This window comes from Theropithecus gelada, chromosome 7b, assembly GCF_003255815.1.
Source record: "Theropithecus gelada isolate Dixy chromosome 7b, Tgel_1.0, whole genome shotgun sequence".
In the NCBI taxonomy this organism is placed as follows: domain Eukaryota; kingdom Metazoa; phylum Chordata; class Mammalia; order Primates; family Cercopithecidae; genus Theropithecus; species Theropithecus gelada.
This window is the reverse complement of record NC_037675.1, coordinates 75,647,730-75,664,794: the sequence shown is the minus strand read 5'-3', so window position 1 is coordinate 75,664,794 and position 17,065 is coordinate 75,647,730. Positions and strand designations below refer to the sequence as shown.

The window sequence follows — 17,065 nt, the reverse complement described above, 5'->3', positions numbered from 1 at the left end:
GAGGCTGAGGCAGGTGAATCACCTGAGGTCAGGAGTTTCAGACCAGCCTGGCTAACATGGGGAAACCCCACCTCTACTAAAAATACAAAATTTAGTGGGGCGTAGTGGTGCATGCCTGTAATCCCAGCTACTCTGGAGGTTAAGGCAGGAGAATCGCTTGAACCCAGGAGGCGGCAGTTGCAGTGAGCCGAGACCACGCCACTGCACTCTAGCCTGAGCAACAGAGCAAGACTCTGTCTCAAAAAAAAAAAAAAGTAAATGAAAGAGAGTGAGAATGTAGGCTCTGGAGCCAGACATCCTGGTTACATCCAAGTTCCCCCACTTACTAGCCCTATGACCATGTCCATGTACCCCACCCCATCCTTTCCATGCCTCAGTTTTGTCTTCTGTGAAACCGGGATGATCATATTCTCTTCCTCATGGTTGGGTGTGCAGGTTAAAGGAAATAATCTATATAAAATGCCTCATGCAGCTGCTACTTAGTAAGTATTAAATAGAGGTTAACATTAACAAGTTTCCTCTCTTTACTACACCTTCCCTGCAGCCTACAAATGTGTTGTAACAACTTTCCATCCTTGATCCTGGATCCTCCTCTTATTACTGACACATTACCTGTCCCCATTTGGGGCACAACTCTTTGAAAGAATTGTCTGTAATTCCCATTTCTATTTTCTCACCTCCCTGTTTCTCCTGAACCCACTCCATGGAACCTGCTCTTGTCAAGGCCACTGATAAACTTCATATTCATTTCCAGTGGGCAATTCTCAATCCTTACCCACAGCCTTTCAGGAACACTTGATACAGCTGATCCACCCTTGCTTCGTCGTCGTCGTCGTCTTCTTTTTTTTCAATTTAAGAGACGGGATCTGGCCAGGCACGATGGCTCACACCTGTAATCCCAGCGCTTTGGGAGGCCAAGGCGGGTGGATCATGAGGTCAGGAGTTCGAGACCAGCCTGGCCAGCATGGTGAAACCCCATCTCTACTAAAAATACAAAAATTAGCCGGGCGTGGTGGCGCATGTCTGTAATCCCAGCTATTCAGGAGGCTGAGACAGGAGAATCCCTTGAACCCGGGAGGCAGAGGTGGCAGTGAGCTGAGATCGCACCATTGCACTCCAGCCTGGGTGACAGGAGTAAAACTCCATCTAAAAAGAATACATCTCTAATACTTTTCACTTCCTCTATTGCAAGTACTAAGGTCTCTCAACCTTAGGACTATTGTCTTTTTTTAAATTTTATTTTTGAGACAGGTTCTTACCCTGTTGCCCAGGATGGAATGCAGTGGCACAATCATAGCTCACTGCAGCCTCCAACTCCCAGGCTCAAGCGATCCTCTTGCCTCAGCCTCCCTAATAGCCTGGACTACAGTTGCTTGCTACCAGGCTCAACTAATTTAAAAAAGAGATGAGGTCTTGCTTTGTAGCCCAAGCTGGTATAATGCTCCTGGCTTCAAGCATTTCTCCACGTTGGCCTCCAAAAGTGCTGGGATTACAGGCATGAATCACTGTACCCAGCCACCATTGACATTTTGGTTTTTGTTTTTGTTTTTTTTTTGGAGACAGAGTCTCGCTGTATCCTCCAGGCTGGAGTGTAGTGGCATGAACTCTGTTCATGGCCACCTCCACCTCCCAGGTTCAAGTGATTCTCATGCCTCAGCCTCCCAAGTAGCTGGGATTACAGGCACCTGCCACCAAGCCCAGCTAATTTTTGTATATTTAGTAGAGACAGGGTTTCACCATGCTGGCCAGGCTAGTCTTGAACTCCTGAGCTCAGGTGACCTGCTCTCCTTGGCCTCCCAAAGTGCTGGTATTAGAGGCGTGAGCCACCGCGCCTGGCCCACTATTGACATTTTGAACCAAGTAATTCTTTGTCACGGGGAGTTGTCCCGTGCATTATTGTAGGATACTTTGTAGCACCCACTAGAAGCCAATAGCATCCCTGATTTATGACAACCGAAAATGTTCAGATATTGAACAAATGTCCTTGGCTGGTAGGGAGAGTTGGGGAGAGGTATGTGGAGAAGCTAGAGCAAAGTCACCCTGGTTGAGAGACACTTCTCTACAGCTCTGTACCATTCTATAGTCCCCACCAACCTGTCCCTTTCTATAGTCCCAACCATGACCCTCTCTTACCTGAAATACCAGAATAGCTTCCTATCTGGTTTCCCTACTCCATTCTAGCTCTCCATACAGCAGCATCCAGGGTGATCCTTTTAAATCATCAACCAAATTTTGTCAATCTTCTGTTTTTAACCCTCAATGGCTTCCTGTAACAATAAAGAGTCAAATGTTTATGATAGTGTGCAAGACTCTACATGACCTGGCGCTTGTGCATTTCCTATCACTCTCTCCTTGTTCATTGCACTCCGGTCATGCTGGCTTCTTTGCTCTTCCTTGAACATCTCAAAAATAATCCCTCCTTTGGACATTTGCATTTGCTGTTCCCTTTGTTTAGAATGCTCTTCCCTCAGAATCTGCATGGCTCCTTCCTTCACTTCACTCAGGTTGTTTGTTCGTGTGTTTGTTTGTTTGAGATGGAGTCTCACTTTGTTGCCCAGGCTGGAATGCAGTGGTGCAATCTTGGCTTACCGCAGCCTCTGCCTCCCGGGTTCAAGCCATTCTCCTGCCTCAGCCTCCCAAGTAGGTGGGACTAGAGGTGCTCACCACACCTAGCTAATTTGTATATTTTTAGTAGAGAAAGAGTTTTTACCATGTTGGCCAGGCTGGTCTTGAACTCCTGACCTCATCATCCGCCCACCTTGGCCTCCCAAAGTGCTAGGATTACAGGCGTAAACCACCGCACCTTGCCTCATTTAGGTTATTTAAAACCTCCTCAGAGAGTCCTTCCCTGACCACCCTATCCCAAGAAGCACCTCCACCATCATCCTCTCTCCCCATATGTTGGGTGATGGACATGTTGACCCACAGCCCAGATTCCCTTTCAATGCAGGACTTGTTGCCCCAGCAGCTGGGAGTGCCATAAGCAGACAGCCTTCAGCTATCAGCTCCTTTGAGAATTGCCTCAGCTACAAGAGAGAATGTGCCCAAGGTTACACCCTTTGCAAGATATCCCACGCCCAGTGACTGATTGGGGTGGAGTAGAATGGAGGGCCACTGTGGCCCAACAGGAAGTAACTGAGATGGGCCATGTCCACTCTGGTGCTCCCCATGGGGTCGGCTGAGGCTGTAGTAGGGCCTGCCTCTCAGCTTGATTCCTCCCTCTGCCCAATCATGCTTCCTTCATCTCCCTACCAAGATGCAATCTCTATAGTCATTGAGCATGATAAGCATTGTCTCAGGGTGTGGGTCCAGTGGACCCTACCTGTGACACCCACTGTACTTTTCTTAGCACTATCTGATTTATATTTAATATCGTTTTGTATCTGCCTAAGGTCTGTGAAGGCAGATACTTTGTCTTGAAACTGCTATATCTCCAGCACCGATGCCTGGCACATACAGAGTAGTTGCTCAGTAAATACTTTTTGTTTGCTTTTTTGTTGTTTTGTTTTGTAGAGACAGGGTCTTGCTATGTTGCCCAGGCTGATCTCAAACTCTTGGCCTCAAGCAGTCCTCCCGCCTCGGCCTTCCAAAGCACTGGGATTATAGGCGTGGCCACCACACCCAGCCAGGTCAATAATTACTGAATGTTGAATGAATCATCACTGTTGCCGGTCGAGGTGGCTCATACCTGTAATCCCAGCACTTTGGGAGGCTGAGGCAGTCGGGTCACATGAGGTCAGGAGTTCTAGACTAGCCTGGTGAATATGGCGGAACCCCATCTCCACTAAAAATACAAAAAAATTAGCCAGGCATGGTGGCACATGCCTGTTATCTCAACTACTTGGGAGGCTGAGGCACAAGAATCGCATGAACCTGGGAGGTGGAGGTTGCAGTGAGCCAAGATCGCACAGCTACACTCCAGCCTGGGCGACAGAGCAAGACTCCGTCTCAATTAAAAAAAAAAAAAAGAATTATCACTGTCATTACCTTACTACTGTTGGGGCTCAGAAAATAATACCCCAAAGTAAGGCACTTTGGCATGCTGACACTTTGAACTGAAAGATATTGGAAGGACCTCAAAAGCAAAGTCTCTTCTCTTCTCCTGTACTTTTTTCTTCTGCTTCCCTTCCTCTCCCAAGGCAGGCCATAGAAACTAGAACCCTTCTTCTCCAAAGCCAGCCATAAAACCTAGAAATAGGACTTTAACCTTCCTCCATCCTTGTGTGTAGGAGCTGGCCATAAAATTATCTGACCTACCTTGTCTGAAAATAGATCATAAGACCTTCATTTCAGAAGGGGCCCTGCCCTAAACCCAGGAGAAAGGAATGCCACACAAACAGGCCAAGAAGAATCTGAACACAGGCCTTGCTGGGTTTCCCCACTCAGTCTGTTACTATTAGATCATTCCCTTTCTGTCTAATCATGTTTCAACACAGCTGTCATGCTTCATTGAAGCTAAGCATAAAAACGAACAGTTTTTGGCTGGATGCGGTGGCTCATGCCTGTAATCCCAGCACTTTGGGAGGCCGAGGCATGCGGATCATGAGGTCAGGCGATCAAGACCATCCTGGCTAACACAATGAAACCCCGTCTCTACTAAAAATACAAAAAAAAAAAAAAAAAATTTTAGCCAGGTGTGGTGGTGTGCACCTGTAGTCTCAGCAACTCAGGAGGCTGAGGCAGAAGAATTGCTTGAACCAGGGAGGTGAAGATTGCAGTGAGCCAGATCGTGCCACTGCACTCTAGCCTGGGCCACAGTGTGACACTTCATCTCAAAAAAAAAAAAAAAAAGAACAGTTTTTTTCTTGAGTCTTTGGGTCTTCATTTCTGAAGGCTCCCATGTCACATACAATTTTGATTAGATAAATCTGATATGCTTTTAGATGGACATAGTGGTGTGTGCCTGCAATCCCAGCTACTGGGAAGGCTATCAGAAGTTCAAGGCTGCAATAAGCCATGATCACGCCACTGTACTCCAGCCTAGACAACAGAGCAAGACCTTGTCTCTAAAACAAAAAATTAAAAGAGAAAGTTATAAATTTCTTATGTTTTCTCTTGTTAACCAGTCTTTTGTTATAGGAGTGGTGGCCATGACCCTTCTGATAGGGAAGAAAGTTATTACACCTTTCTACCCTTCAATACTCCAAGATTACTCTATGGTTGGGGAGTCCTTGGGTTATATCTAATATAAAGGCTCCAACTGTTTTTTGTTTTTTGCTTTGGAGATAGGGTCTCGCTCTGTTGCCCAGGTTGGAGTGCAGTGGCATGATCTCAGCTTCCCAAGCAGCTGAGACTACATGCTTGCACCACCACACTCAGCTAATTTTTGTTTTTGTTTTGTAGCAATGAGGTCTTGCCATGTTGCCTAGGCTGGTCTCCAACTCCTGAGTTCAAGCAATCCTCCTATCTCAGCCTACCAAAGTGCTGGAATTACAGGCATGAGTCACCACGCCCAGCCAAGGCTCCAACTTTTTAACAGACTTGCAGGGGCCATAATCTTTTCAAAATGATTCCAGCGTGGAAACAGGTCAAGATGGTTTCAGATCTAGAGGACTTGACAGCAGGGCTCTGCTCAGCTGACAACTCTGTCCCTCTTGCTCACAAATTTAATAGGCTGTTTTCACTTGGGGAAGATGCCACCGTCCTTTGAACTAGCTACACCGCAGGCATTTTGACCTGGTCAGCCCACAGGATAAATTTTAGATTAAGCAGCTATTCTTGAGTAGTTTTACACACTTTCATGTTTTTTAAGAACATTCACATTGCTCAGGAATTTCTTCTTTTCTTTTGCTCAGGAATTTCTTAGAATGGCCATTAGATGTGGGTCACTTTATCATTCTAATTTTATATACAGGGAAACCTAGGTCAGAGGAGTAGCTTCATTCATCCCAGAAGTGTTTAGTGAACACCTTCTATGTGCCAGGCACTGGGCTGGTTATTGGAGGTTGACTAGGCAAGCTCCTTGGCTAGCAAGGGGAACAGACAGGTCCCACTCTGTCTATAACTGAGGTGTAAACCAAGAGCTTGGAGAACCGGAAGATAAAATGATTGCTTCTCTTTTAGAGTATAACCTCTGAAAAAATTTTATTGTATAGGTAACATTTTAAAAAACAAAACACAGGCCAGGCACGGTGGCGCATGCCTGTAATCCCAGCACTTTGGGAGGCCGAGGCAGGCAGATCATGAGGTCAGGAGTTCAAGACCAGCCTGACCAACATAGTGAAACCTTGTCTCTACTAAAAATACAAAACTTAGCCGGGTGTGGTGGAGTGAGCCTGTAATCCCAGCTACTCAGGAGGCTAAGACAGGAGAATCACTTGAACCCGGGAGGCGGAGGTTGCAGTGAGCCAAGATCCCGCCATTGCACTCCAGCCTGGGTGCCAGATTGAGACTCTGCCTCAAAAAACAAAAACAAAAACAAAACACAGGCCAGGTGCAGTGGTGCATGCCGGTAATCCCAGCACTTAGGGAGAGTGAAGAAGGCAGATCGCTTCAGCCCAGGACTTTGAGACCAGCCTGGGCAACAAGGTGAAACCCCGTCTCTACAAAAAATACAAAAATCAGCTGGGTGCGGTGGCATGTGCCTGTAGTCTCAGCTACTTTGGAGGCTGAGGTGGAAGGATTGCTTAAGCCTGGCAGGTCGAGGCTGCAGTGAACAAAAACTACATCACTGCACTCCAGCCTGGACTACAGAGTGAGACCTCATCTCGAAAAAAAAGAGAGATTAAAAAACAAAACACTTAAACATACAGGCTCTTTGGTCAAACTGCCTTTTGCTCTCTCCATTCCTTGCATTCTGAATTCCTACAGATTGCAATCATCTTCAGTGGGTGCACACTTATGCAAACACAAACATGCTTTTAAAAAACAAAATATGGAGCCTATCTTCTTTTAAACTTAGCCATATTTGGGATATATCCAAAGATGTTAATTGCAGCATTATATGTAATAGCAAGAGACTATAACCCACTAAAATATCTGTCAATAGGAAACTAGATATATAGTTCCTCTGCAGAGACAGTCCCTGACTTATGATGGTCCAGTTTGACAATGGGTTTGTCACGAACTTAACAGTGGAAAAAAGTAATTACTTAAATCTGTGTATGCTGGCTGGGTGCGGTGGCTCATGCCCACAATCCCAGCACTTTAGGAGGCCAAGGTGGGTGGATCACCTGAGGTCAGGAGTTCAAGACCAGCCTGGCCAACATGGTGAAACCCCATCTCTACTAAAAATACAAAAAATTATCCAGGTATGGTGGTGGACGCCTGTAATCCCAGCTACTCAGGAGGTTGAGGCAGGAGAATTGCTTGAACCAGGAAGGAAGAGGTGACAGTGAACGAAGATCACGCCACTGCGCTCCAGCCTGGGTGACAAGAGCGAAACTCCATCTCAAAAAATAAAAAAAGTCTATATATGCTGATATGGAACAACTTCCAAGATATACTACAAAGTGTAAAAAGCAAGCTGCGGCCTGGAGTGGTGGCTCACCCCTGTAATCCCAGCACTTTGGGAGGCCGAGGCAGGCAGATCACCTGAGATCAGGAGTTCAAGACCAGCCTGGCCAACATGGCGAAACCCTGTCTCTACTAAAAATACAAAAATTAGCCGGGCATGGTGGAGCACGCCTATAATCCCAGCTACTTGGGAGGGAGTAGCTTGACCCCAGGAGGCAGAGGTTGCAGTGAGCCAAGATCACGCCAATGCACTTCAGCCTGGACAACAGAATGAGAGTCTGTCTGAAAAAACAAACAAACAAACAAAAAAAACGCAAGCTGCAAAACAGTGTTTAAAAGGAAAAGGAGGATTTGTGTTTGAGTGTGGGTATGTGTGAAATATATTAACACATATAAGTTTGCATATATATAAAACATTTCTGGAAAGATTCCTAAGAAGCTGTGAACAGCTTGGCTCTGGGGTGGAAGACAAACTCATTTTTCATTATATGCCCTATCATCTTTTGTGAAATTTTTTTTAACCACATGCTTTTCAATTTTTCAATTAAAAAACTAGTTAATTAAATGAAACAATAGGGCATAAACATTTTTCAATGTTTAATATTAATGTCACATTTAGCTCTTATTATTGCCAGGTAATGTTTAAGTCTTAATATCTATTAACTTGTTTATTCCCCACAACAACCCTCTGATGTGGAAACTATTATTACCCTCATTTACAGTTTTAAAAAACTGAGGCTGGGTGCAGTGGCTCATGCCTGTAATCTCAGCACTTTTGGAGGTCAAGACAGGAGGACCACTTGAGGCCAGGAGTTAACAGCCTAGGCAACATAGTGAGGACCTGTCTCTACCCCCTCAAATTTTTTTTAAAGAACATTTTTTTTTTTTTTTTTTTTTTGAGACGGAGTCTGGCTCTGCCACCCAGGCTGGAGTGCAGTGGCCGGATCTCAGCTCACTGAAAGCTCCGCCTCCCGGGTTTACGCCATTCTCCTGCCTCAGCCTCCCGAGTAGCTGGGACTACAGGCGCCCCCCACGTCGCCCGGCTAGTTTTTAGTAGAGATGGGGTTTCACCGTGTTACCCAGGATGGTCTTGATCTCCTGACCTCGTGATCCGCCCGTCTCGGCCTCCCAAAGTGCTGGGATTACAGGCTTGAGCCACCGCGCCCGGCCTTTAAAGAACATTTTAAAAACCTCGCCGGGTGCAGGGGCTCACGCCTGTAATCCTACCACTTTGGGAGGCCAAGGTGGGCGGATCACTTCAGGTCAGGAGTTTGAGACTAGCTTGGCCAAGATGGTGAAACCCCATCTCTGCTAAAAATACAAAATTTAGCCGAGTGTGGTGGCACATGTCTGTGATCCCTGCTACTTGGGAGGCTGAGGCAGGAGAATCACTAGAACCCGGGAGGCGGAGGCTGCAGTGAGCCGGGATCATGCCACTGCACTACAGCCTGGGTGACTGAGCAAGACTCTGTCTTAAAATAAATAAATAAATAAATAACAGAGGCAGCATGCCCCCAAGGTCACACAAATACCAAGTGATAGAGTGGGATTTGAACCCATGCAATCTGGCTCTGAAGTCCATGTTCTGAATCACTATGGCGATGCTACTTCTCTTCTTTTTTTTTTTTTTTTTTTTGAGACAGAGTTTTGCTTTTGTTGCCCAGGCTGGAGTGCAATGGCATGATCTCGGCTCACCACAAACTCCGCCTCCTGGGTTCAAGCGATTCTCCTGCCTCAGTCTCCTGAGTAGCTGGGATTACAGGCATGCGCCACCATGCCCGGCTAATTTTGTATTTTTAGTAGAGACGGGATTTCTCCATGTTGGTCAGGCTGCTCTCGAACTCCCAACCTCAGGTTATCTGCCTGCCTCAGCCTCCCAAAGTGCTGGGATTACAGGCGTGAGCCATGGCACCCGGCCATCTCCTTCTTATTAATAGCTGCAAAATATATTCTACAATGTGAGGGTGTCATATTTTGTTTAACGGTTCCTCCTTTGATAAGCATTCTGGTTGCTTCTAGGATTTTGCTATTACCTTCTATGCTGTAGAAACATCCTTGTGATTGACCCTTTGTCCTTTCTGCTTTTGGGTAAAGATATTTATAAGAGAATTCCTGGAAATGAAACTACTGCATCATCTAAAATTTGATAGTTATTACCAAATTATTTTCCGTTTTTAAAAAAAAACATCAATTTGTCTTCCCTTTATCTATGTATAAGAGTGAGGAAGTAGCACAGGACTCTAGTAGCTGAAATAAGAGAAGTTCGGTCCCATTAGAAAACAGTATAAGCAGAGAGAGTGACCTGTGGGTTTTTTAATTTTATTTATTTACTTTTAGAAACAAGGTGTTGCTGCGTTGCCCAGGCTGGAGTGCAGTGGTATAATCATAGTTCAATGCAGCCTGGAACTCCTGGGCTCAAGCAATCCTCCTGCCTTAGCCTCCGTTGTGGAGGCTGCAGTGAGCCTTAGCCTCACTGTGTGTTTTTTGAGGTTAGGGATTGTCTTATTTATCTTTGTTCAACAAATAGCACAAGAATCACTTAAGGGCTTTAAGTGGTCTGTTGATCTAGTTTACATTTGCACACATTTCTCTGGCTGCTTTGTAAAAACTGGATTAGAGCAGGGGGAAATTCCAGTGTAGAAACCCAGTTAGAAGGTTTTGCAAATATTTGTTAAACAAATAGCTATTGTGCTGTTACGAGTGCTTCTAGAAAATGGGGACAGAGAAGGTGTGAACACAACAGACATGATCCATGCCCTCCTGGGGTGGAGCGAGAGAGGCATGAATGAAGTAAACGCACAAAATGAAAATATAACCAGCTGCAATAAATGCTAGAAGCAGGGAAAAGTGAGGTGCTGTGGGAGGAAACAATGAAGGGTGGTTAGGAAAAGACTCTCTGGGGAAGGAACATTCACAGTGGGGATGGAAGGAAGAATAAAAATTAACAGAAAAGTAGAGGAAAACAAGGTTGATTTTCTAGCCCCTAAAGAGGTTCAAACAGAAATTAGCTGGGCGTGGTGGCATAAGCCTGTAATCCCACCTACTTGGGAGGATGAGGCACAAGAATCACTTTAACCCGGGAGGCAGAGGTTGCAGTGAGCTGAGATCATACCACAGCATTCCAGCCTGGGCAACAGAGCGAGACTCTATCTCAAAAAAAAAAACAGAAGTTGGAGCAATAGGCAAGGCCAGGGCATAAGAAGCCTCGAAGAGCAGGGCGCAGTGGCGCGCGCCTGTAATCTCAGCACTTTGGGAGGCCGAGGCTGGCAGATCACTTGAAGTTAGGTGTTCGAGACCAGCTTGACCAAAATAGCAAAACCCCATCTCTACTAAAAATACAAAAATTAGCTGGGTGTGGTGGCAGGCACCAGTAATCCCAGCTACTCAGGAGGCTGAGGCAGGAGAATCTCTTGAACCCAGGAGGCAGAGGTTGCAGTGGGCCGAGATCACACCACCGTACTCCAGCCTGAGCAACAAGAGCGAAACTCTGTCTCAAAAAAAAAAAAGCCTTGAAGGGCTTTAAATGGACTGTTGATCTGGTTTCCATTTGTTCAGATTTCTCTGGCTGCTTTGTAGAAACTGGATTAGAGCAGGAGGAAATTCAAGTATAGAAACCCAGTTAGAAAGTTTTGCAGAAGGACATGAAAATGAGATGAGTAGCTGGCCTAAAGGGGTAGAAGAGGAACCTATAAGCTAAAAGAATGTTAAATGACATATGATCAATTGCAATGTGTAGACCTTATTTGGATCCCGAATTTTTTTTTTTTTTTGTAGAGATGGGGGTCTAGCTATGTTGCCCAGGCTGATCTTGAACTCCTGGGCTCAAGCAAACCTCTGGCCTTGACCTCCCAAAGTTCTGAGACCACAGGTGTGAGCCACTGTGCCCAAGTAGATTGTGAATTTTTTAAAAACCTAGAAAAGAAAAAAATAAAATAAAAAGAAAACATCGATCACAGTTATGAGCTAATTAGAAATTTGAACTAATTTTAAGTTGGCCCTAAACCTGGTGGCTCACGCCTGTAATCCCAGCACTTTGGGAGGCTGAGGCGGGCGGATCACAAGGTCAGGAGTTCGAGACCAGCCTGGCCAATATGGTGAAATCCCATCTCTACTAAAAATACAAAAATTAGCCAGGCGTGGTGGTGGACGCCTGTAGTCCCAGCTGCTTGGGAGGCTGAGGAAAGAGAATTGCTTGAACCCGGGAGGCAGAGGTTGCAGTGGGCCAAGATCGTGCCACTGCACTCCGCCTGGGCAACAGAGCGAGACTCCGTCTCAAAAAAAAGAAAAAAGAAAATGGATCTTATCCAAAAGATAACTCTGAAATATAAACTCAAATATTAACAACCAATATGATATATGGCCTTTTGCTATGCTTCATTATGATTTTTTCTATACAGATATTTACATCTATATTTATTTTCATAGTTGAGATCACATTTTACATCAAGTTTAGTATTAGTGTAATTTTTTTTTGTTCAATGCAATACAATCTGTTTTATTGTGAAAGCTGAATTGAAATTAAAAGATCTATAAAAAACTGTCATTTTTGGCTTTCAAAAGCACCAACTCTCATGATCAAAAAAGGCCACAGCAGGGCCAGGCGCAGTGGCTCATGCCTGTAATCTCAACACTTGGGGAGGTGGAGGCGGGTGGATCAACTGAGGTCAGGAGTTCGAGACCAGCCTGGCCAACATGGTGAAACCCCATCTCTACCAAAAATACAAAAAATTAGCCAGAAGTGGTGGCGGGTGCCTATAATCCAACTACCCAGGAGGCTGAGGCAGGAGAATCACTTGAACTTGGGAGGCAGAGGTTGCAGTGAGCTGAGATCCAGCCTGGGCAATAAGAATGAAACTGTCTCAAAAAAAAAAAAAGGGGGGGCCACAACAGTTAGCATTGTATTACTTGATTTTATTGTATACTAAGTGGTGGGCACAGAGCAATTCTCCTTATAAAGTACACAATTACTCAGAATATTTTAAATAATGCACATTAAAGCAAGTATTCATTTTACAAGTTGTTCTGCAAGCTAAACATACAATAGCTTGGAGAACAACACTTAGAAAACAAAAGCCAATGTAAAAAGACAGATTAAAACAACTAGAGGCCAGGAGCGGTGGCTCTCCCCGGAAATCCTAACACTTTGGGAGGCTGAGGCAGAAGCATCGCTTGAGCTCAGGAGTTCTAGACCAGCCTGGGCAACATAGTGAGACCTCATCTCTATTGAAAAAAAAAACTTAAAAATTATCTAGGCATGTTGGCACACACCTGTAGCCCCAGCTACTCAGGAGATTGAGGTGGGAGGAGTTGGAGACTGCAGTGAGCCATGATTATTATCCCACTGCACTCTACCTGGACCACAGAGCAAGAACCTGTCAAAAAAACAAAACACACACACACACACACACACACACACACACACACACACCAAGTACAATTAGAACAGTATAGGTTTTATACGGCTTGGATTTCACAGTTTTCTTAACTGCATCATCAGTGTCAGAAATCTGTTCCTGGCCAGGTGCAGTGGCTCACACCCATAATCCCAGCACTTAGGGAGGCAAAGGTGGATTACTTGAGCCTAGGATTCAAGACTAGCCTGAACAACACAGTGAGACACCTCCCCCCACACCTGCCTCTCTACAAAAAAATTTTTTTTTTTTTTTTTTTTTTTGAGACGGAGTCTCGCTCTGTCGCCCAAGCTGGAGTGCAGTGGCCAGATCTCAGCTCACTGCAAGCTCCGCCTGCCGGGTTTATGCCATTCTCCTGCCTCAGCCTCCCCGGTAGCTGGGACTACAGATGCCCGCCACCACGCCCGGCTAATTTTTTGTATTTTTTTTAGTAGAGACGGGGTTTCACCATGTTAGCCAGGATGGTCTCGATCTCCTGACCTCGTGATCCGCCCATCTCGGCCTCCCGAAGTGCTGGGATTACAGGCTTGAGCCACCACGCCTGGCCAAAAAAAATTTTTTTTAATTAGCTGTGTGTGATGCCAGCACCTATAGTCCCAGCTACTAGGGAGGCTGAGGTGGATCACTTGAGCCCAGGAGATGGAGGCTACAGTGAGCTGTGATCCCACCACTGCACTCCAGCCTGGGTAACAGAGCAAGACTCTGTCTCAAAATAAAAATAAAAAAAAAATGTGTGTGTATATATATATGTGTGTGTGTGTGTGTATATATATATAATCTTTAAATTTAAATTTTAAAAAATCTTAAATTTAAATTTTAATTTTAAAAAATCTGTTCCTTCAGCTGGCTCCTTTGCTCCAGATTCAAGGAAATACCTTCTCTTCCTGGTTTCATTTCACCTTCTGGATCCATCCAATTATCTAATATCAATTCCCCTTTAAAATCCCAAACACTGGCACGGCATGGTGGCTCACACCTGTAATCCTAGCACTTTGGGAGGTCAAGGCAGGCAGATCAGTTGAGGTCAGGAGTTCGAGACCAGCCTGGCCAACATGGTGAAACCCCGTCTCGACATAAAAGACAGAAATTAGCCAGGCATAGTGGTGAGTGCCTGCAGTCCCAGCTACTTGGGAGGCTGAGGCAGGAGAATCACTTGAACCCCGGAGGCAGAGGTTGCAGTGAGCCAAGATCGTGCCATTGCACTCCAGCCTTGGGGGACAAGTCTAAAAAAAAAAAAAAAAATCCCACACACTGATGTACTTCATTTTCCTAACCTGAAACATCAGGTTTTCATCTGTGCTGCTGCTGCTGTTCTCTTTGGAAGATGACAGAGCTCTTCGAGTTTCACCAGTCTTTTGCTTCTTCACAGGTCTTTCTGGAGCAACCTGCTTTTTCCTCTTTAACTTTTTGTCAACATCACTGTCAGAACCACTGTTAGAAGAGCTTGAAGAAGCAAGTTCCTTTGATTTGCGCATTGCTGTCCTCCACTGCATTCCAGTAGCCAAACACCCTCCTGCTTGCTCACTGGCAACGCTGGTGTATTACTTCTTCTTCTTTTTCTTCTTTTTTTTTTTTTTTTTTTTTGAAATAGAGTCTCGGCCGGGCGCGGTGGCTCAAGCCTGTAATCCCAGCACTTTGGGAGGCCGAGGCGGGTGGATCACGAGGTCAGGAGATCGAGACTATCCTGGCTAACATGGTGAAACCCCGTCTCTACTAAAAATACAAAAAACTAGCCGGGTGTGGTGGCGGGCACCTGTAGCCTCAGCTACTTGGGAGGCTGAGGCGGGAGAATGGCGTGAACCCGGGAGGCGGAGCTTGCAGTGAACCGAGATCACGCCACTGCACTCCAGCCTGGGAGCACAGCGAGACTCCGTCTCAAAAAAAAAAAAAAAAAAAGAAAGAAAAGGAAATAGAGTCTCACTCTGTCACCCAGGCTGGAGTGCAATGGCACAATCTCAGCTCACTGCAACCTCTGCCTCCTGGGTTCAAACAATTCTCCTGCCTCAGCCTCCCAAGTGGATGGGATTACATGTGCCGCCACCACACCTGGCTAATTTTTGTATTTATAGTAAAGATGGGATTTCACCATGTTGGCCAGGCTGGTCTTGAACGCCTTACCTCAGGTTATTTGCCCGCCTCAGCCTCCCAAAGTGCTGGGATTACAGGCGTGAGCCGCCGTGCCCGGCCTGCTACTTCTTTTTTTTTTTTTTTTTTTTTGAGACGGAGTCTCGCTCTGTCGCCCAGGCTGGAGTGCAGTGACTGGATCTCAGCTCACTGCAAGCTCCGCCTCCCGGGTTTACGCCATTCTCCTGCCTCAGCCTCCCGAGTAGCTGGGACTACAGGCGCCCACCACCTCGCCCGGCTAGTTTTTTGTATTTTTTAGTAGAGAGGGGGTTTCACAGTGTTAGCCAGGATGGTCTCGATCTCCTGACCTTGTGATCCACCCGTCTCGGCCTCCCAAAGTGCTGGGATTACAGGCTTGAGCCACCGCGCCCGGCCTGGCCTGCTACTTCTTAAAAGTTTATAGTAATAGATAATGCTGAGGCACCCTGGGACAGTAATGCCACTGAATACCAAACTAGGACATTTTTTAGAGTGAAAGGGGACAAGATCTGTAAACCTAGATTACCCTAGAGAGGTGAGGTTGCTTGCTTTAATACTTTGGTTGCCTTATTAATTTTTCAAAAATTGTATCCTACTTTTTTGGTTTTCAAAATAAGAAAGACATACTTGAATAAAGTTATTTCCTCTTCAAAGTCTTCCTAGATTCCACTTTTCCCCATGCTGAGTTAAATGCCTCTCTTTGGTTCTGGGGCAGTGGTTCTCAATGCTAGGGGGTGGAGTAAAGCTCCATTCCAATAAAGCTGGAATTTTGGTCCTTTCTCCCCAAGGGACATTTGGCAATGTTTAGAGACATTTTGGGATGCCTGGGTCACAGGGAATGCTACTGGCATCTAGTGGGTAGAGGCCTGGGATACAGCTAAACATTCTACATTGCAGAGGAAAGCCTACTCAACAAAGAATGATCAGGCCCCAAAACTTAATGGCGCCAAGGCTGAGAACCCCTGCTGTAAGATATGTTTGTCACAGCACTTCATAAAGACAGCTGTAGGCCAGGCGCGGTGATTCACACCTGTAATCCCAGCACTTTGAGAGGCCAAGGTGGGCGGATCAACTGAGGTCGGGAGTTCGAGACCAGCCTGACCAACATGGAGAAACCCCGTCTCTACTAAAAATACAAAATTAGCAGGGCATGGTTGCACATGCCTGTAGTCCTAGCTACTCGGGAGGCTGAGGTAGGAGAATCGCTTGAACCCGGGAGGCTGAGGTTGCAGTGAGCCGATATCACGCCATTGCACTCTAGCCGGGTCAACAAGAGCAAGACTCAGTCTCAAAAAAAAAAAAAAAAGACAGCTGTAATTGTCAACTGGTTGACCTACCCAGCTAGACTGCAACTTCCATAAAGACAAGTGATACATGTATGTTGTGGAGTGTTTGGCATGCTGTTGAAACTTAATAAGGATTGAAGGAAAGTGAGAAGATACATCCAGATTCAAATTTAGGGACCTGTGAGATCATGCGTTTTTTTTTTTTTTTTTTTTTTTTTTTTCCTTTTTCCCCCCCCCCTTTGGTACTAATCAGTCAACTGATAAGCATTTCATTCATTCAACTATCTATCTTATCCATCGATCATCATCATCTATTTATTTATTTTTGAGACAGGGTCTCTCTCTGTCACCCAGGCTGGAGTGCAGTGGCACAATCACGGCTCACTGCAGCCTTGACCTTCCGAGCCCAAGTGATTCTCCTGCCTCAGCCTCCAGAGTAGCTCGGACCACAGGCGCTCGCCACCATCCCCGGCTAATGTTTTTATCTTTTGTAAAGGCGGGGGTCTTGCATGTTGCCCAGGCTGGTCTCGAACTCCTGGGCTCAAGTGATCCTCCCGCCTTGGCCTCCCAAAGTGCTGGGATTGCAGGAGTAAGCTACCACGCCCGGCTGGAAGCCTAATTTATACTTTTTTAAAGATCATGCTGGTTCCTCTGGGAGAATATATAAAACATCTATTATACTCAGAATCTAAAATACTTGCCATAAGGTAGTTACACTCTCGGCGACCTACTGTCAAAAGGGAAGCCTCCCAGAAAAGATGGGGGCGCTGTAGCTGCTGGGTCAGCCGAGTCCACTCTCTGGTACTTTTA

At 45.7% G+C, this 17,065-nt stretch overlaps 2 protein-coding genes across 2 annotated transcripts in view; both read right to left on the bottom strand.

Moving 5' to 3' along the window:
- The window catches only part of LOC112628411 (activated RNA polymerase II transcriptional coactivator p15-like), a 45,472-nt gene extending 31,131 nt beyond the window's left edge, over positions 1–14,341 (bottom strand). Inside the window, exons 1-3 of the mRNA XM_025391145.1 lie at positions 14,115–14,341; positions 13,706–13,818; positions 12,884–12,970 (exon numbers count right to left, since the gene is read on the bottom strand). Coding sequence (XP_025246930.1) covers positions 12,884–12,970; positions 13,706–13,818; positions 14,115–14,341 — 427 coding nt within the window. The remainder of the gene's footprint in view (positions 1–12,883; positions 12,971–13,705; positions 13,819–14,114) is intronic.
- Positions 1–17,064, bottom strand: part of VRTN (vertebrae development associated) — a 58,345-nt gene extending 41,281 nt beyond the window's left edge. The window contains exon 1 of the mRNA XM_025392305.1: positions 16,957–17,064. The gene's annotated coding sequence lies outside the window, so the exon portion shown is untranslated. The remainder of the gene's footprint in view (positions 1–16,956) is intronic.
- Position 17,065: the final 1 nt, after the last annotated feature.